The sequence below is a fragment of the Gambusia affinis genome, linkage group LG07 (assembly GCF_019740435.1).
Source record: "Gambusia affinis linkage group LG07, SWU_Gaff_1.0, whole genome shotgun sequence".
Lineage (NCBI taxonomy): Eukaryota > Metazoa > Chordata > Actinopteri > Cyprinodontiformes > Poeciliidae > Gambusia > Gambusia affinis.
The window spans coordinates 14,425,425-14,447,689 of NC_057874.1; the positions used below are offsets into that span (position 1 = coordinate 14,425,425).

General features: G+C 39.7%; 1 protein-coding gene across 3 annotated transcripts in view; it reads left to right on the plus strand.

Moving 5' to 3' along the window:
* The window catches only part of foxp4 (forkhead box P4), a 114,001-nt gene that overhangs the window by 31,424 nt on the left and 60,312 nt on the right, over positions 1-22,265 (plus strand). For all 3 annotated transcript variants that reach the window (XM_044123049.1, XM_044123047.1, XM_044123048.1), the window contains exon 2: positions 9,308-9,487. In XM_044123049.1, the coding sequence (XP_043978984.1) occupies positions 9,317-9,487 (171 nt within the window). In that variant the 5' untranslated portion in view covers positions 9,308-9,316. The remainder of the gene's footprint in view (positions 1-9,307; positions 9,488-22,265) is intronic.

Below are 22,265 nucleotides of genomic sequence, written 5' to 3' on the forward strand. Positions count from 1 at the left end.
AGTCCTTTTTCTCACACGTACCTGCATAGACATGGAGCTCTATTCCTCCTGTAAGGAGGAAAAAGACTTACAAATCATTTAGGCTGCGATAGAGCAACACTTTCAGCAGAGAATAGGAAGAATAAACATATTAAAAATTACTATGATTTTGATTTCAAAGCTTCAAATATTTTCCATCATGCTATTTGTACGGAGCAACTGGAGTTTTCTTTGGCAGGATGAAACATTGAATAGTGTAGGTTTCTCCACCATCTTTTGCATAACCAGTCAAGTCGCTGAAATGGCACGACGTTTTTCTTACTTCAGCTGTTTTGAAACATTTCCTGTCAGAGAAAATATTGATATCTACAAACAGCATTTCTCTTTATCAGCTGTCTGTGGGCCCTACAACAGCAGATACCCAGACTAATTACTTACGTTATCGTAAATAGGCCATAGGAAATCAAAAATGAGCACTTTAAATTTACTCCTAAATTTAAAAGCAGTGGGAAAAAGTGTTACATTTAGATAAAAAAAAAAAAAATTACCCGCGATCCTGCTTTATGTTCATATTTTTATGTTAACACAATGAAACTGTGATACTTGATGAAATCATACTGTCATAATTTTGAGAATTTTTTTTATTGCAATCAATTTTGATCAAGCTTCAAGGTTTATTTATCTATTCTACCTTCATATCATGCATGTTTCCCCAATGACTGTCTTATGTTTTTCTCCAAATTTTCCATCCTGTTCCTGTGTTTCTTTCCCTCTCCCTGGCCCCCACCTACCCTCACAGTGAAGGTCATTCTAATAAAGAGCTCTCATAGGATTCTGCTGCTAATTGCTCTGCGGCGCTCTAGCTGGTTTTAGATCCAAATAAAGGCACATCGCCTTTTTAAACAGCTCTTCCACTTCTTGCCCTGCATTCCTCCTCACCTCTGTACTTCCATGTTAAATACGGACTTAGCGATATTCGACGCTGCAGCCGACCTCTGTCTCCACTAGCTGAGAAATTAAGGTGAAAGCAGGGTTTTTTGTTTTTGTTCACCCCTGTGAGGGCAGGTTAATTTCCAACTCGCAAATGTGAGTCACACACGTGTGCTTTACCTCTTTAAGAATGTACAACGTGCGATTTCCAGATAAATGAGGTGCGCATGAAGTCCGCTCCCTCTACAAATATTTGTGTGTATCTTTGTGTCTGTCTCCAGCATTTTTCGAACAGACGGCAGTCTGCAAGCTGGTAAATCACTTACTGCACTCTAAAGTAACGGTCAGGGTGAAGGCAGGAGTGGATGTTTGCCCCGGTCATATACACACACACACACACACAGGCATACGGAGCGATCTCACCGGTGCGGAATGCGTTGTGTGTTTACCTATGGCTCCAGAACCCACCTGACTAAGGGAGGCTAATCTTTATGGGCTCTGTAAACAGGGACTTTGTCTTCAAAGAGGTGCAGGCGGCCGAAGCAGGCTCACAGTTCACACATGCAAGAGCAAACAAAGATGCATGCCTAGGAGGAAGAGGAGAGGATACAAATATGGTATTGTACTGTACATCAATAAGAGTTAGAATATCACTGATTTGTTTCAGTAATTCAGTCTAAAAGAAAGTTGAGCTTCTATGTATATAGTATAGATTAAATGTAGGGTTACGACTAATGACAACCCAGTGGCACATTTAGCCTGTTGCCTAAATCTGCTGCCATTTAGCTTCTCAGAAAAGTAGAATATTATTACCAAGTAAAGCCAAATTAAGATTTAGTACAAACTATGTACTATAGTTCTTATGCAGTGTATAATAGGAGGGAGTGAACCTGTGGGCCTGCAGTGGCATTAAGGAAGCCCAGGCTGCTTCAATAGCAGCTTTCTGCATTGTTGATTTAGGTGACTCTCATCTTCCTCATGCAAGTACTCCATAGATCCTCTGTGCTTTTGATAACAGACATTCACTGGCCAATCCAGCACAAATGATTAAACCGGGACTTGATTTAACACAGTGGACCAACACCAGCTGGTGACGCGACTCTTCAAGTCATCACCGACAGTGGAAACGTCACAACCTAAGCACTTGAATGGGCTTTGCTTCACAATCTCTTCAAGTCTGCAGTCTTTTACTATGTTGTTTTTCTATCTTTTTCCATCTTTTTCTGAGACAGTTTATCCTTCCACTCAACTTCCCAGTAACATTAGTGGAAATGGGATTCTCTAAACATCCAGTTTCTTCAGCAGATAAGCACTCTATTTCTTCACTGTCCTTGTTGAAGTTGTCACTGAGTGACGGCTGCCTTCATCCTGATTTTGTAGGTCACACATTTTTGTGTTAAAATTCAGTTGAGTCAAATTGTCACGTGGCAGTTAATTACACAAAAAAATCAAACCTTTGTTTGCCTGAGAAAAGAAATCATCACAATCACCCCTTTTTTCTCTCCATTCCCCAACAGAAAACCTTTATAGGCAGCTTCACAGCACACTCGAGGTCATACCTGGAGGCTATTGCCACTATATTCTCCTTCTAGGTTGTCAACGCCCTTTATAACCTTCCAGGCAGTCTGTTGTAGATACGGGCTCTCTGCTAACTATCTGTCTAGAATAATGGAGTTCACCTGTTAGCGCTGGAGTCAGGCCAGAGCAGACGGCGACACCTAGCATTAGCTAGATCCTGTTAGCCAACATGCTAGCAATGGCTTGAAGCCAAAGAGGCCTGAGGGAGTGCTGTTAGCAGCTGACTTTAGCTCTGTGTGAACGTTTACCTGACTTGTCTGGTCTGGTTTTCTGCTGCAAACTTGTCTGTCATATTTTGGTGTATCACTTTTGATAAAATGTTTTGCCATCCTCTGGCCTTCTTTTATTCATAGCACTGAGCTCAAAAATACCACACTTTTTTAGCATCTCTCACACAGAACAGATTAAGCAGTATGTGTTAGTTATTGCACTCAATGCTTATAGCTGTTTATTGAAAAATGTTGGGAAAACTATGTGATTGTGTGTTTTAAGCAAATCCTTTCAACATGTCTTTTTAGGCATAGGATTCCCCTACTTCAAGTGATTAGCTTGCGTGTATAAGTGAATGAGAATAAATAGCTTATTTATTATTTTCAATGCCACAATGCAAGTCACTGTTCAAGACGTCTCTATTTTTTCCTCAGTTTTTCTTGTTTGTCTTAAATGTAAATGTAAAACAAGATTGATGGGGACATAAGAGCCCAGATCTGGTCGGTGGGGTTTTATCCTAGGTTTGGGATTTAATCATATACCCTCAAGGCCAACGTCATGGTTTATGTAGCATGCCAGATTTGAAGAGCTGCAGTGTGAGAATATGGGTGTGCAACTTGTGTTTGCTAAATTACAATTCGTCTTCATGTCAAAGCTCATGCCCCTGTCAAAGGCATAAATAAAAAGCAGAGCCCCTAATACTTTGACACTTTTTACAAATCCTATTGCTGCTAACTGATACTAAATAGGGACTTTTTCTGGACTCAGAGACACATACTATAGGGATGTATTTTAATTGTGAGTGGTATTTATAATGAAATAAATCCCCATCTAGTTGGGGTTAATAAAATCTTTTATAAATTCCCCTGTAGCTTTGGGTTAATTTGTTGTAATTTGGACTAAAAACAAATTGCACTATATCACATTGTTAACACGAAACATTTTAAGATCAAATCTTTAACGTTATATAATTGTTGCATTTAAAACTAAAAAAAACAACTGCTGTAAAATAACACAAATACACAATCTGATGTTATCTGGATAAATAGTGGGGTTATCTTTTCAGGTAATCGACCGGCAGTTCACTGCGTAACAGGCATTCGAGTTTTAGCTCACTAAATGCAGTTTGAAAGCAACCTCTCTATACAAAGAGTGATCAGTTGTGCTCTTTTAGTTTGTTTCCACACCCACTGTGACTGTTTTCTCAACTGGAGGATATTGCCAAATCTAGTCTTTCTTGTAAGCACAAGAAAAGTGTACAAACCTAGTTTTACCCAGCTGGCCAGCAGTTTACAGCAGGATTTGGGGGAGTGGCAGCGCTGATTTCAGTCATAATAAAACAATCTATATAATTTATTTGGTGCAGAATAAAAGACTGTTACCTTTATTAGCATTTTCCCCCCCAAAAAAATTCAGATTGGACAAAATATGAATACCCTATAGTATGACTATGATATACCTGGTTGGGTTGAAACGGCAGTCAGCTGATAAGGAGCATGTACCTTTTTTAGCTGCAGTTTTAAAACGGCCTTACCTTGACAAGAGTGCTATGTGTGTACACACCATGGCTGTTTGGGTTGTTCTGGACCACAGAATATAGCCAAGAATGTCTAAATACAGGATTCTGCTTACAGACAGTTTTCTGGTACTGTGCAGCAAAGGGATGAAGGATGGTAACACATTAGTCTAGGGTCCCCATAGCCGGCGAAAACTTCCGTCACTCGACGAGTAAACCAAATACTTTATAAATTCACAAGTCAACAGAGGCTCCTCAGGATTCTGCTGCCTGATTACTAAACATGTTAGGCTCCCAGTTCTCTGATATGCCGTCTCTACGAGAGTCTTTCTCGCTTGTTCACAAATATTGATTGAACTATCAAAGATGATAGGAATAACCTATGTGGAATCTATTTTAGGGTTGAAGACTTTAATGTTTTCCAGGGTTGAACCAGCTACCGTAACCAGAGGGGAGAAAGTCAGCAAACAGAGTGCAGGAAAGATAATTCAATAGTCAGATTAAAGTCAATGGATGATGGAGTGTAGATACTGGCACAGACATTTTTTTTTTCCTGTACCCTGCCACCCTCTTCCCCTCCTGTGCATGCCCTCCCTCCCAGTCTTATTCTCTCAGTTCTTTGCCTAATAAGCAGCGTTCCTGTGAGCTGATGCAAGGCAGAGGAAACAGAACAGGCGTTCTGGGACTGCTGCAAATATTCCCACATGAGGCATAACACGATAAAGACTTATTATCTCGCTAAGCTGCTGTAAACACAGATGCACACATAAATACAAGCTGTACACAACTCGCTCCCCCCTTGCGCACCAAAAAAGTAAATCTGGTCTGGCTTTCCATGGCTGACAAGCAGTGACCAAGAGGAATCTGACAGGGCCAATCCCTCGGACAAAGCCAGAGAGTCTGCAATGGTGAGCTGGCTCACTAGGCATTTGGCTCGGCTTGTTTGAACTCTAAACACCCAGGGCGAGCAGCAGTGGGAAAAGCGGGAGCGATGAGTTCTGATTATTAATAGTGCTAAAATTTTCGGGAACTTCTGAACAAGCAGCGTGTCTTAACAGGACTCATCCTAATTCCTCTCCCGCTCATCAATCACGACAGATGCACATATAAATACATGCACTCGGTGCTTGCTGTGAGCTAATCCATTACAGTACAAAGGTAGATGTCAGCCTCCTGGACAAACACACACACACGCCGACACAAGCATGCATATGCCAGAGTCATCAGAAACATGTTGAGTCCCATTTCGCTTCTTGTCTTCGCTATCCCAATTAAAAGGCAAAAAAGGCCTTTTATTTCCCTCTCCTCCAAACATTCTTTATCTCTCTGATCTGTGCCCCTCCCTCGCTCGGTCCCCTCGGGGTAGTGGGAATGTCTCTCCACACACACTCTCAGGTCAGGGGTTCAGCTCAAAAGAGAGAGAGAGGGGTTTTAGCATGTGGGGAGATTGCAAGTGCGAGAAAAAGACATGCAGAAAGAGTGACGGCGGGTTGAGGCAGGCCTCTGCACGGGTAGCTCCTCTTCACTGCCAGAAACACTTAAAGCTGTCTCTGTGTGAGTGTGTATGTGTGTATCATAACCCTAATCAAAGACTTCAGGGTAGATTTATGCCCCTGCCTTTTTCCCGACCTCCATTACACCAGCTTATATACACCCATTACAGGATATGACAAAGTACACACCCTTTAGACGAGCATAGCCCCACAGTGACTGGGTGCAAAAGCAGGGCGTGAGCTGTGCACATACCCCGCTTTCCCATTAGGTCCTTGTCTACCTGTGAGCTCCGTCTCTTTATCTGCCTCGTCTTCACTGCTAATAAGGTCAATGACGAAGAGTAAGAAGCAGATGGGTGTACAGTACATTACAGGACTGCTCAGTTTAGCGTAGGCTAGATAGCAGCCTGGTGATTCATGCTTGGTGAAATGTGTGATGATGTGAGGAGTTTCTACTGCAGTGTAAAGTCAGTGGACTGTGTGGCAAGATGTGCTGATCACTCAGCACTATGCCTCGTTTCATAATATTACCTCAGGGAGTAATTTGACCCATGAGAGGTCTGGAGGAAAGAGGTAGTGGATGGGATGGAGGCGAAAAGCAAGAGGAGTGAGGTCTAACAATAAGTGACTAACCTTAAATGTCGCAATAACCCTTCTCTTCTCAGTTCTGAATTCTCAGAAGAATTGATACTGGGAATACAACAGCATTTTCTGCAAAACACTTAGGCCTCTTTCAGACGGTAAATCTGTTTTTGTGTAAATCACAAAACACAAATTATGTGTTTTGTGATTTACACATATTTATTACTCCTCTGGATCACCTGAAGGGACCTGGAATGGAGGGTTGAAATTGCTTCACCAATATTACCCCCGTGGTACACGTCCAGAGGGAGCACTAACCTGTTATCACTGTGAACAAGGAGGTTTAATATGACATTGCTAAACAAGTGTGACATTTTAGATGGGAAAGACAGTAACAGCTGCTCTTTAGTGTGCTGGTTGAGACTAAACAGATGCAGCGTATTATCTTCCAGTGTTCAAGTACTTTGATCAGCAGAATTTGATCAAGACAATAACATGCCAACGATAGTGCTTAACAACTTTGCTTGGATTTAAAGCATTGGATTTGAACAGTGAAGAGTGCAAAGCAGCACTGAGCCTTTGGAAAATCCTTTGCAGGCGGAGGCCACAATTTGTAAGCCATGCCAATTTAATTTCACTGTCTCAGCTACATGATCTACATGCTCACTTTGCCTGTGATCACATTGTGCGATTGGTTGAGGTAGCTCATAGTTGTGTTTACTACAAAACCATGTTGTGAAAGAGGCTTTAGAGTCAGAACCTTGCCACCTTTTTTGCCATCTCTGTGGATTTTATTGAAAGGACTGAGGCGTCACAGGTGGCTGAAGTAAGGTTGTAGCTACTACGCCTCTGAGCCGTCGACCGAGACAGTCACACAAAAGCAGACATGTGCAAAGGTTAGCTGGCTTTGCAGCATCCATGTGATGGCGCATATCGTCAAGCTGATGTTTAAGGATGTTTTAGAGGCAGTGGTTCAAGAACGCTGTCTCTGGTTCTGGCACACATATGCTGGTTGCTGTGAATGAATGAATAAAGCAGTAACTGTCACTGCTTATAAAGCAGTGACAGTTAAAAATAGCAAACAGCTAAAAGGGCGTTGCACACCACCAACTTGTTTAATCATTAAGAATTAGAGACATTCATTGCTAATGTTATGCTTCACCACTGGATTAGTAATTTGTCAGGTGGTGCTGCCTTTACTGGATGAAGGTTTGAACTATTGGAAACTGTCAGGTTTAGGTTCAGCTGAGCAAAATTCACTGGCAGCATAATACATTAGATTTAAGAAACTTTCTCATTGCCAAAAACTTGGAGGTCATTCAAACTTCCTTTCTGACTTTGTTTAAATATTTTCGACAGCTCTTTTTTAGCTTTCTTCTGTTAGATTTTAGGCCTAAATTAGTAGTTCCCAAAGGTGGGGATTAGCCTCCTTACTGTGGATCTCGAATCAGCAAGTGTAGTGTCTTAAGATTCAGTTTAGAAAGTCAAACTAAATAACATGTGGAAGAGATGAAACTTAGATATAGATGACTGTTGACCACGTCGTTATATTCAACCAATAGATACAAAGCTTAAAAATTTTGTATCTAGTATTGGAAAATGTTTTGATTAGCAACAACTCTGAAGTTTTAGAGAAGTTGTGGTTTAACTTTCTTCAGGTCAAGACTTGTTCAATAAAAACCACAAAGCAAAATTTGTTTTGTCAGAGATGCATTATTAAAATTTAAAATCATTAGCGTGACTAGTATTTTCAGATAAAATGCATTACAAATTATTGTGTAACCTCCTTATGACAACAGTAATGTGAAAAGTTTAGGAAAATAATACAACTATCAACTTAGCAGGATGCCACCTCAGCAAGAAAAATGTATTTCTGTGCTTTGAAAGAGCAGCCCATTTAACAAGCACACCCACCAGCCCATCTGCCTGCACATGCTTGTATCCCTCACTCGGTAATATGCTCAGGTCCCTGTCCGTCTGCAAGCATCTGGCAGCATTCCATTAACAAAGCCACCAGCAATCTCTCACACCCGCACCCGCTGTCAGTCTCACAGAAAAAGAATATATATGCGCACACACACAAGTTCACCTGTTCTTGCCTCAGAGGAAAAGAAAAGTTAGATCCTCTCATGAAATGGCTTTTATTGTTTCCCCAGAAGGCATGGCTTGTACGCCTCTGAAAATCACACACAGTCGCAACACAGGAGGCGGGTAGAATGCCTCGATGGCGTTTTGTGTACCCACTCCAGGTAGCTGAAATAAAAGCAGCCGAACTTTCCCCCTTTAAAAGTGTGCACTTGTGTGCGCTAATTTCCAAAACTGGATGAGGCAGAAAGACGAGATAGAGGCCGTCATTAGGAGCTCACAGCCCTGCGTTCCTGTGTGAAGGTTTGTTTTGTTTTGCTGTGAGTGTGCGCGTGTGCGCTCTGTGTGTGTACGTCTCCGCTCTCCCACGCTTCGGCTCCTAACGATGGCAAATGCTCCTGTGTGTTTGCAAGGCGTTGTTTCTCAAGAAAAAAAAAAAAAAAACAACAACACATCCAGGAACGGCTCGTTTTGTCAGGTTTTTGTGCAGGGAACACGCTCTAATTAGGGAGGCCCCTCTGATGGTGCATCAAACAGATCTGTCTCAAAGACCAACCTGATCCTGGCTTGCACACAGCGCACACATGCCATATCTGATTATTGGAGAAATGTGTGTGTTATTTAACTGTATAGTGGAGTATTAAGAGCCTTGTCAGTTTAGATTTGCTGCTCATCTGATCCTAATCCATGAGTGTCGGAACCCACATTCACACGAGTACAAAAAAAAGTTTCTGCCAAAGCTGTTTTTCTGTATGTACTTGTGTGTGAAAAGTTAATCCCCAAAGGTCTTTTTAAACATTAGATGAACGCACACAATCCCATGCTGTGTATCTGTCAATCTTTCTGTTATGCTTGTTTTGTCCGGTAAGCATTTTACTGAACCTGTTGTGATCACTTGAGTCTGATCTTCCTCCTTTCATGTCTTTCCACATAGGTGCCAGTGATGATGGTGGAATCAGCCTCTGAGACCATTCGAACAACACCGTCCAACCAAAATGGAGTCAGCAGCCTAAGCAGCCAATCTGATGGAGGGGGAGGGAGAGAGGGTGGGTCCAATGGAGACACCAATGGGGAGATCAGTCCGGTCGACTTACTGCACCTGCAGCAGCAACAGGTATGTGTGTGTGCGTGTGTGTGTGTGTGTGTGTGTGTGCTTCAGTTCATATGAGATGAATGCATTTGACTCCATGTTCAGAGGAAGACTTTTTTTTTTTTTTTTTTTTTACAACATCAGTAACCTGTGCAACATGTTTATGCACAGCAAATTGTACCGAACAATTTGTACACAACAGGCATGGGCACGTCTGTTTACTGTTGTAATAACCTTGAGTAAAATACTCTGCTTTTTCATGGTTTCCTGGCATACAACAATTACACAAGAATTTAAAACAAGCAAAAAAAATCTCATATTATCTAAGTGCTTTTATTTGAAACAGTAAAACAGTGATCACTTCCACTGTGAGTAAAATAATACAACATCTGGGATATGTTTTTGTATGTTTATTTTCATACAAAACCTACAGCAACAATCCAGAATTATCACTGGTTAAATTACATTTAGTTTTGCTGCTCTGATCTTGACGTATGGCTGTTTGTAGGAATCTTCACCCATCCTGTACTTGGTACACATGTTAATGTGTCATGGACAACTCAGATGACGTTATGGGAATTTGGCATTTTCCTTCAACACTGTAGGTACATCCTACTGCACACGTCCAAAGGTGCCTGCTCTCTGTCTCGTTCAGTGATGTAGCACAAACGAAGCTTGTGTGTGCACAAAAAAGCAAAAACCACAACAAGAGGATGCTGTTTTGCTCAGCTGGTTTAAAAGGTGGATCATGTGATGAAGTTATAGTCCTTGATCCAACTGTCCTTAACTTACAGTTTTGGGTTCATCACTGCATATCTTACACTTCCCTCTACCTTCACTGTGAAATAAGAGCCACTAATGCCACAACATTCAAATTTAGGGGGCAACTGCAGATCGGTTCCGATCACTTAACTTTAAAAACTGTTTGGATTTTTTTATTTTTTATTATTCTTAAACTTAATGACAGACATTAACTTATTAATTCAATATTTCCAAATTGTAAAATGTGTCAGAAAAATTACTCAGGTAGGGGACGGCCAACGCTGCACTTCTTTGTAACTTCAAATATAGCTGAAGAAAAACACTGGTCACTTATTAGAAGGGCTTTAAATTGCACAAGCAGTTAAATGCAAAATTCATCAATGTTCTTGAAAACCATAACTTTTAAATACCTAGTCATAGCATAAACTGTCCCATGCCTTCTACATAACAGGCTGTGATGTCATGTACAGATGTGACAACAATTAGATGGCCAACCTCTTGTCATTGTCAGTCTTTCCTGTGCCAATAGCGAAAAACGTCCACAGCTTTGCTCATCAGTGCTTTAATAATCTCCCACTCACAATGTGCCGACTAATTCCACTGGAACTATAAAAATGCATGCACACAAGATTTCTGTTGATATATTTTTTTTATGAAAACAGAAGGAAATATCTCAAAAGTGAAAAGAGCTAGCTTAACATCTCTGCCTGACCCAAACACTCCAAAGACACTTTGATGCTCAAGGAGTGTAAACTTGTGTGTCACAAGTTGTGGGAGTAAGCTCTGTCTGTTATTTTTATCCCCCCTCCACTGATTCATGAAGTGGTGTTTGTTTGTGTCTAACACGTCAGCTTGAAGCATCAGAAGTTAATGCTGTTTTTCTCCTGGGTGTCAGAGCGAGTCTTGCTTGCACAAACATTTATATGCCGACTCAGACTCACATTGTCCATTGTGTCAAAACTTTTCCCGGAATATCTTGGATCAAACTTTGCATTCTATTTTTTTTTTTCTTTCTTTCTTTCCATGTTTCAGATTCCTTCATTAAAATACAAATAACTGCCTGCTGACTGCTTTCCTGAAGGATCTGGGCCCTTTACACAAATCACATCCCACACACACATGCGCAACACAAATGGTAGTTTTACAAAGAGTGTCATCAACAGAAATGCATATTTATTATTTGTCCAAACCGTGGATTGAAACCTGCTCATTCTTGTTGATTTGCTTAACAATGTGGCATTCAAAAGATGAAGCATATTTTCAGATTTGCTTACAATTTATTTAAGAAAAGTGTCATATTCACTCGAGAAATGGGGACGCCTTGTTTATATGTCAGAGGAGATGACCCATTATGGAAAATGTTTAAAGATGAGATAAGAAAATAAAAAATGTAAAAATCATTAAAGTTTCCATGTAGTTGGCAGTAATATCAACTATAGCATCGCAAATAGTCTCAGTCACCTGTTTTTTTAAAAGCACGCTTTCACTTTTTTAAACTCTCCTAATTAGTCTTATTAGCGCATTGAATAGTCAATGTAGATCTCTCCAAATGTTAAAGAAATGTCAAAAAGATTGCCGCTACAATTGTGGTGGCAAAACTGTTTAGCACACAAAGCAACAAGAGCCACAAATAAAATCTTCTTTTGGAACTCTAAGAACGGACTTAAACGATTCCACCATTTCCTGATCAAATAGCATTAGCATGTGCCAAACAAGTTCTAGTACTGCAATGATAGTTTATTCGGATATTTTGTTAGACTTCAGTATCTGCTTGTTACAAAGAGTCAGTGTGAATTCTGGGCTCGTTAAAACCCGTCTGCGTTGTCTTCGGTTAAGAAAACTCAAAGAAGAGAAAAAAAATATGGTTTCCTCCAAGCTAAAATTACTCCCTCTAATTATTATGGTGGAGCCTTAGGTGAGTGAAGAACACTTGAAGCCCTTCACTCTCGTCCCTCTCCTCCCTCCTCTTTCTCCCCGTGACTGCATCCTCACCCTGCTTTCTCAGCAAGCCCCAGAACACACACATATGCACAAATGCACACAGATTAACACCAAACATTTAGTTGATACAAAGCAGGTCTTTATGCTTGTCTACGGTCTCTGTGTTTTTGCACCTGTGTCCGTGTGTGTGTGTGTGTGCGTGTGTGTGCACCTGGTATTTCCTCTATTCAGCGGGTTACCGACCACGAACATCGCTCCCTCTCACTTTCCATCTTTTTCTCTTCCCCTCTCTAACTTTACTTATTTTTCCTTCTATTTTCTGTAAACCACAAAAGACAAGCACAACCTTTCCTCCAGATTCCAGCATTCGGTTCACGAAATGTTACATCCACACACAGTTGGTTGCTATAGATCCTCATTTCTATTTGCACCAGCCCATCTTAAGGGTTCCTGTGGTGAGCTTTTACAACATATTTGACCACTTTTTTAGATCTATGTACATCCTAGTGAGTTCTTAGTGTTGGATGGGTTTTCTATGATCATGGTATAATCATTGGAATTGCCTGTCTGTGCTATTTTATTTCTACAAGGCTATTACAGGTGTCCCTGTCAAACTGTCTTCCTCCATACAAGTTAAGAGCACAGATGGGATTGCTCTGGAGAACAACCAGCTGACTTTTTAATTAATCTTTCATTTTCTTCTTTGGATGACTATCAAATAAGTCAAACTTTCAATTTAAATGTAAACACTCAACCACTGAAACCGTATTAAGAGATGACAAAATCTGTGTCCGTTTTAAGACAGAACAAATTTATGATATGACGGGACTTTATAAAACCTGTTTTATGTTTTACCAAAAGGGATCAATCAACGCAAGAGGCTTAAGGTCTGTGTAACCACAATAAGCGTTTTGAAATGAAAAACCGATTCCGACTGCTTCAGTTCTTGTCCACTTGCAATTTAATTGTGAAGACTGCACTAAAAAAAAAAATTTAAATAATACGTCTTATGTTTGACATTTAAATAGGAAAAAAAAAAATATTTTGGTTTCCATGGAAGAGGTTTAACAAGAACCGATTACAAACCAAACAATTATTTCTAATCTATATCTAATAAAAAAAAAATACTAAACAAAAAACACATGGAGAACTTCCTCTTTGCTTTGTGTATAGACAAAATATTTTACACTTCTGCCTCTTCTTTTCTTCACCACGCTTAAATCTTTCTCCTGAAGGTGCAGTGGAAACCACTGTGCTTAAACACCGTGCCGGTGGACACTGGAGCGGAAAAGACGCACCAACGCTTGTTTCTTAGTGCGCACACCGACACAGAACTGCAGACAGTGCCAAGTTGTCAGAACATAAAACTGTCTTTACCTCAGAGCCCTGGGGAACCTGACAGAAATCACAGCCAGCATAGATAGATAGATGGATAGATAGATAGATAGATAGATAAATAGATAGATAGATAGATAGATAGATAGATAGATAGATAGATAGATAGATAGATAGATAGATAGATAGATAGATAGATAGATAGATAGATAGATAGATAGATAGATAGATAGATAGATAGATAGATAGATAGATAGATAGATAGATAGATAGATAGATAGATAGATAGATACACTGTTAGCCTTTGCTGTATTTTCTACAGCTAAATACCGCAAAATGCCCAGTAAAACTAACATAAAACATCTTTACAATTAGTTACTGTAATTTGCATTGCATTATGGGTAAAGGACATAGTATTACAGTAACTTACTGTATGTTTTGAAGTTGCAGTAATTTACTGTTTACACATTGCAGTAGTGGTACTGTATTTATAATATCTTGCACTGTTAGCCTTTACTGTATTTTTACAGCTAAATACAAAAATGCCCAGTAAACTAACATAAAACATCTTTACAATTAGTTACTGTAATTTGCATTGCATTATGGGTATAGTACATAGCATTACAGTAACTTACTGTATGTTTTGAAGTTGTAATTTACTGTTTACACATTACAGTAGTGGTACTGTACTAATAATGTCTTTGCGCTGGCCATGTAAGAATTCTATTTGATTTCCAACGGTCATCATAGATGTTTCATCGTGGTTCTCTGTTTCTGTATTTTTACTCCTTTAGTGGTTAACATATTTTAAGGCAGAAAGAGAGCATATGCTTTTGTTTTTTTCACATCCTAGCTAACATTAATATGCAGTTTATCTAGCTACGTCATCAAGGGTGGCTTCGCTTCCAACGTTTTTCTGATGACGTTTGTTTTAAACTCCGAAGCTTTTTCCGTCCAAGTGCAAGTGCAGCTCTGTCGCTGTGGGCTCACACTGCTTCAGCTCTTCGCAAGACAGGTAAAAAAAACACTTAGAAAACTGTTTGAAGCCAATGTATATTTTAGATGGAGCTAACGTAACTTATAGCATCATGCTATAATGCTATAACTTAGCATGAGGTGAAAGATAGAAAAATATGATGGTGTTATTTATTGAGCTGGTTCGGAATTAACGTTAGCTAAGGTGCTAATTTTACCGAAGGTTTTAGCTTGGCTTTTGCCGCTAAATCTTCCTCGAGCGACTAGCTTTGGGTTGAGATAAGCTCAGTGATGAGTGTCTGTTAGCATTGTTGTTACATCCTTTGTCGAACAATATAACGTTAACTGATAATTGATCCCCCCCCTTTTTTAAAAAATACATCTAACTGTTCATTTGTTTAAACCATGACCTTGCAAATGTTAAGAGTGCAGATTAGCTAGGTCAACAAGGATGAATTCTAACGTTGTTCTTTTTTTTCTTTTTGTCAGATGACTTTTTTTAACTCCCAAGCTTTTTCCCTCCAAGTGGCTGTGCAGTTCTGTCCTGCTGAGTGCTAACATAGTTTCAACTCTTGAAAAGACAAGACAACAGGTAAAAAGACAGCTCTTCAAACATATTTGAAGCCACAAAATAATCTGGAAATGTAGAGGAGCAGCTAACCTAATCTATAACTTTGAGCTTGCTACAGCTAGTTAGCCTGCTAAAGTAGCATTACATCTCCAACATAGTGTACAAGAGTCTGTAAATGAGGACAAAGGTGGAAAACATTCAAGTGGTTTCTGTTATTTTTTGAGTTGGTTCAGCCACAGTGGCAGGTGGACAAAAAAGTTAATTTCCAACCCTGGTTCCATATAAGGACTGTTCACCTGTTTAAACCATGCTCTTGCAAATTTAAAGTTACGTCAGTACTAACAGGTGCAACTATGTACAGGTGTAAATTCTGAAGAATTTGTACTTCAGAATTTAGAGAATTTTGTACTGTGTGTTGATGTTATGTGAAGAAACATCAACACATAGCTAATTATCGGTTTTGTTGTGGAATAGAGCAATGTCCTACTTCCGTCAGAGAAAAAGAAAACATTTAGAAGAAAAAGAGGACTCAATCTTAATCTTGGCTGATGTAATTTTATATCGACTCTTAACTTAAAACACACATCTTAAATCAGAATTGTTCAATTAATTTGTTAAAGGGATCAATTCACCCAAATTACAAACATTTTGTTAACCCATATTGTACTTAGCCATTCAGATACTGTATTTGTGGAATGTAATGCTTTAAAAAATTCATTTAGCCTCACAAACTGTCATTCACATCTGCTGTTTCAGAGTGGTAGCAGGATGTAGGGGTAAAGTCTAGTCTAGTCTCCGGGGTGAGGTTCTCAAAAACCTGTTATAATCTGGGTGAACCGGCCCTTTAAATATAAATTACTACCAGTAATTCATAATTAAGAGTTTTCCTTTTATGTTTCAAAGGTATCTTCCACCAAGATGTCTGTTGAGATGGAAATGACCTTACCTACAACACCAAGGGTAATCATGCTTGGTAAGAGGAATATTTTCTATCACTATAATTTTTTTGTAGCAATGTATGTAATAGTTATGGTAGTCTGTACTTTTACTCACTAGCATTAGCTTGACAAGGGTTTGTCTATTTTAGGAAATAGCTTGATGTCTGCAACCTGGTGGATGGTCAGTATGAAGAAGGTATTTTTCAACCTGAGCAACTACATGACTTTGCCAGCGTCCTTGCTGTCTTTTTTGGGTCATATTATGACTTCAATCTGGAGTATCAGGAGTCAGCATCCACCACGCTGGAGATGATACAACTGTAAGTACTCTACACCAAGCCATTTATGAATAAAATTTAATGACAGTTTGACTGATGATGAAGAACCATAGCTGATTGCTGTATTGTATGTCTTCATTTTAAAAAATACAATTAATATATTTTATTTCTGTTAAAAGATTCTTTGTGAGGATCAATCCAGATGTTGATACCAAATGCACAGCCAGTACAAGCTGCAAGATGGGAAGTCAAGAGGAAAGTAGTCAGTGTCAACTCCCGGATCACCACTTTCCTCAAACGACTCGCTGAATTTGAATAGAGGACTTCCAACTAGGTAAGCATTTTACCAAATGTACCAAATTATTTTATTGTCTTTTCCTCCTATCTTGCATGTTCTGACTTTACTTTAGGCTTTTTAATATGATTTTAATGATTATTTATAAACGGCATGTGATTCCTACACAATAGCCCTTTAGAGTAGCCTGCATCTTTTATGTGTCCGTGGTAAAAAGTGGATGTCGCTGCATCTCTTACTAAATCACAGAAATGTTTAAGTGTGTATTCGTTTAATTGAGGTGTTTTTTTATACTATGCAGTTTTCAGTTTATTAGGCACACCTTTGCAGTAATCCATCAGCACCAACAAAATGACTAAAAAGATTGTTATGACATGTTGTATTTCATCGTCTCCTTGGGGACACTTGCAGGGTCTCAATACAGTACGCAATCGTTTGAATTAGTGAAGACTGACTGACTGCTTTTGCCATAAACAATCCAAAAACCTGAAGTGAAGCCAGTCCTGCTCATTCTTTATGCAGCTTCTATTATCACTTCAGTGTAATTGATTTTTTTTTAAAAGAAATTATCAACTTAATGCTGCTTTATGCCAATGATTTTATGCATTTGGACATTGTCACTTCAGTTTAATTTGTCAGCCTTCCTGTTGATTTGAAAATGTAGATAACTTCCTGACCATCTCATGACCTCCCACATTGTCTGTCTTATTCTTTACAGTTCAGCTTCCACAAGATGGATCTCACTGATTTTGTTTGACAAATGGAATAAAAGTTCTTCTAATGTAGGAAATGCATCTGATATAATAATATTTATTGATATGAATGCCTACCATATAGTACATTATCGCACTTGCACTGTTTTTGTGATGTATTGTGTAACAGAGCACATTTAAGCTACTGTTAACTGCTTTCTGAAAATGCAGCCTATGCTGGTTTTTTAAATGAAGTATATTCTATATATTTTTTAAAAGTCAGTCTTTAATAGTTTATGGCTGGTACTTGATGCACACATGTTCATGTTGCTACATACATGTGCCATAAAAATATTGACATGACCTGTAGTGTGTTCTATGGTTTTGTTGTTTTATAGCACATTATATTGTATTGTGACATTGTTCTTTATGACATTGCGAATATATAAATGGATTTTATTTCAACAAATCTGCTGAAAATAAATACCTGTTTTTATTCACAGTACTTGGACTAAAATTTCTTTTGTGAAACTTTTCGGTTTATGGTAAAATATTCTTGTATTAAAAAATGTAAACTTTAATTTACAGTAAAACTGACATTATGTTGTGAAACAAGTTTACAGTAGACCAGCTTTACTATAAAATACATTTACAGTTTTATGCTATAAACTACATTTACAGTAAAGCAGTTATAACTGTAAATCACACTCACAGTAAAAATTAACTGTGAAATATCATAACAGTAAAGGTACTGTGGAATGGTGATTACAGTAACTTACTGGCAACACTGTTGCCAGTAAGTTACTGTAGAATGGTAATTACAGTAACTTACTGGCAACACTGTTGCCAGTAAGTTGCCAGTAAGTTACTGTAGAATGGTGATTACAGTAACTTACTGGCAACACTGTTGCCAGTAAGTCGCCAGTAAGTTACTGTAGAATGGTGATTACAGTACCTTACTGGCAACACTGTTGCCAGTAAGTCGCCAGTAAGTTACTGTAGAATGGTGATTACAGTACCTTACTGGCAACACTGTTGCCAGTAAGGTACTGTAGAATGGTAATTACAGTACCTTGCTGGCAACTTACTGGCAACACTGTTGCCAGTAAGTTACTGTAATTACCATTCTACAGTAACTTACTGGCAACAGTGTTGCCAGTAAGGTACTGTAAAATTACAATAAAAAGTCTAACAGTGTAGATAGATAGATAGATAGATAGATAGATAGATAGATAGATAGATAGATAGATAGATAGATAGATAGATGTGACAGCATCATACTATGGTGACATCCTGTTTGAAGCTGCAAAAAAAAAAAAAAAAAATAGATACTGGGGTAGAAGTTCACTTTTCAGCAGGATGGCAGCCTCAACCACACATGCAGAGCTACACTGGAATGGTTTTAGGCCAGAATATGTCTTAAAATTCATGCTTACAGATTTTTCATCCGGTCTGACTTGGCGTGAGCCCTCATTCAGAGAAAATGAAGGTAAAAGGACAAGTGAAGAGGCAGCATGGGGATCGGGGGGCATTTGTGGGCTGGAAAGAAGAAACAGAGGGATGAGGGAGGGGTGTAAAGCTGAGACGTGTCAGAAAAGGGCGCCTGGGCCTCCCTGTGGAATGTGGCCTGTCTGCCTCCCCAGAACGAACTGAGCAGAAAAGGAGGAAGACAGAGAGATGGAAGAAAGCAAAAAGAGAGGGGGGGGGGGGATATGACTAGGTTTGCCCCATCATCGAGGAGTGTGCGTACGGGGGTTGGGGTGGTGGGTGTGAGGCTGGGAAGACAATGAGCAGAGTAGTAGTAGCAGAAGAGGAAGAAGTGGAAAAGTGAGAGTGCAGCAGCAGAGAGCGCAGGGCACTTTGTTGAGGTGCCGGGTGTGGACGTGAAATGATGCATAGCAGAGGAGAAATGTAAGCAGGATAAATCCTAACAGACCTCAACGTGTGTGTGTGTGCGTGTGTGTACGTGTGTGTGGCTGGGCGAAGGGTGCTCTGACGAGAACCAGGTGTCTTCAATTCTCCTCGTGTGTTTAAGTCTCTCATACCTACCCCCCTCCCCTCCTTTCGGAGACTAAACGTTGCCACTTCCCTCTGTCTCCATGTTTTCCCTCGCCATCAATTAATGGCTGTCTGTAATAAAGCAGTTTCAATTGTGGCCATTGGTGTTGAGGGGGGAAAAAAAAAAGGAGCTGGGGGCAGGCGGTGTGGGGTAGGGGTGGTGGGGGGTTATCAGCGATGAGACAAGTGATGTTGCCCATTTTCTCTTGGGAGTGCCAGTCTTTGGCGGACTAAACCAGCCAAAGAGTCTTTTTCTCTCCTTTCCCATCTAAACAGAAAGTGAGAGGGAGAATGTAGCAACGGTATCCCTTTCCCCCAGGGGCTTAAAAGGAACATTGGTTGTGAAAAAGGCAGTTTTAGAAATAGGTTTGGAGCTTCGATACCCACTCCCATTTGTCATGTTCTAGTTTTTTTTTTTTTCTCTCATTCCTTGCTGCTTCTTTCATGTGTCCACATAAATACCAGGAACCTTTGTTTCTCCGTACAGAAACACGCACGCACGCAGGCTGGCTGTTACACACATGCAGAGAGCTGATGTGGGTTAATGAAGGGTGTAATTAAGGAGCCGCAGTGATGATTGGAGATCAGGAGGAACCGATACAGATCTCAGATATACACAAACACTGATGAAAGATAGCTGCTCTCCCTGTGTGCGCACATTTGTAGAGCTTTGCGGACAGATTTGTGGGACTGGACTGCTGTGAGTAAAAGTGTGTGTGCGTGCGCGCTAACAGATTTTGAGGGATGCTGCATGATTCAGATAACGTATGGCTTCCTGCTAGATTGGCCAGACTCAATAATTGGTGCCTGTATGGATGGAGGTGGGGACATGTTGGGGGCGTGTGTGTGATTCTTTAACTCGGGTAAATTATGGGAGGTGAATTTTGGTCGTTGGCTGGAATGGTTATATCTTGTCTGACCTCCAGCTCGGCACAGAGTTCACTTTCAGGTCACGGGTCAAAGGACAGGAAGGTGAAGGGGTGTTCTGGAAGGAAGGGGAATCAAAAATAATACAGCGAGATGTTTGAATTCATTTTAACAAATAAGGCTTTACATTTAACTCATCTGTGCAAGATGTTATGTTCCAACACCTGTCTACCTGCATCAATACATTTATCAATGTCTATTTTTAATTCAAGTACAATTTACTCAAACTGCTCTTCAGTGGTTAAAAAAAACAAACAAAAAAACAGACAAAATCAGCATGAAAACACATTAGAAATAATCAAGCTTTTTTTTTTTTCTCAATAGTATAATTACCTTCATTTATTTAGGTAATAACATCTTATTTTCAGAACGTAATTGGCCACACAGACAGTAAAACATACACTTAAAATTGTATTTAAATAAAAAAAAAACTTTATTGACTTAAATTGTATGTGAAATTCCAGAAATTTTAGGACAATTTGCTTCTACAATTAGTAAAGATCTGTAGCCACAAAGAAATGGTTAATCTACATTGTTTACGTTTCTGAAATGACTGTAGAAAGGAATAAATGGAAATATAAAACAACATGATCTGAAGGGTCCATTTTGTTTGGACCTATGATATGAGTTTGTAACTCTACTAATATCTGATGGTCTGTGTCAAATTCATCTTTGCATGTGTCCGCCCGCTTGTCCCTCTGTCACTGGTTCTGACCAGTAAATCAGTGCTGGGCCTCCTTTCTGAGTCCTGTCACCTCCTAAAAGCTTTCCGTTTTGTCTGGACCAGTTTTTCCTCTGTATGTGTCGGGTCAGCAGAGTGCACAGGTCACAGGAGGTCGTGCTGAGAAAGAGGAGGGCAGTTCAGGTTGCCTAGCATCGCAGAACACCCACTGCTCTGACCCACAGAGATACAAAGACGCATATAGAAGGTCAACTTCCGGAAGGAGTCCAGCAGCTCTAGTTTTAGTTTTGTTTGTTTGCTTTGTTTTTCCCCTGACAATTTCTAAATGTATAGAAAACCAAAGAGCAGAATGATAATTAAAATAAACTATTACAGATTTAGTTGTTTTCTGCCTAATGACTTTTAAAATTGTTTTCCCTTTAGCAGTGTAAACATGCACACAACTCCGCACCACAAACACCACAAAAATAAAAAAAAAAAATAAAAAAATCTGCTTAATGACTTTCACATGGTTCAATCTTATCCACATTTCTCATTCAGTGACCTTTTTTTTTTCTCTCTCTCTCTTTTTTTCGCACATTGAGACCTAATTCTGTGATGCTGAGATATCGGATTTATGAGCACCCGTAAAATATTTTTACTGCTTTTTCCAACCACCCCACTGAATGACAGCTGAGAGTTGGAGAGCAGATTTTTGTTCACGCTATTGGCGTCCTTTCATGTATTTGGCTTTTGTGTTTCTTTGCGCTATAATCAAAACTGTTTTGTTTTGCATAAGAATGGCCAGTTATAGTTTGACACCATTCTGGAAATGCAGCTGACTTGACGTAGTTTTTGTGTTTGCTTGAAGTGAAGTACTTGATGATTAGGTTTATCGGTTTATGAAGTGCTCCAAGGAAAGAATGCTGTTGAGGTACTGGGCTGCAGACAGAGGAAATGGTCCACTGGATCAGATATGCTAGCATGGTTACAGTCATGGTTGGTAGCCTCCTGCTAGTCAAAGAGGCTCAAGCACAAACACAGACAGATGGCAGCAGAGCAAAGAGTGTTGTGTATGTCCACCTGTGCATGTTTGTCCAGTGTCTGCTGTTCAGACTGGATTGCGTACACACACCTGGGCACCTGAAGTGTTAGGTTTGGTTTGGTTACCATGGGAATGTGTGAAAACAGTTTCACTGTAGGCCCGGTTAGGATGTTGAGATGATGAATGCCACACACACACAGATACTTATTCATGATCCAAGATGGACTCTCCTGATGAGTTGTTTCTGTATTCAGAGTTTTACAAGTTCAGTTGTTGACATTTGGCTCTCAGATGTTTGAGAATGAGGGAGGAGGTACAGCGCAA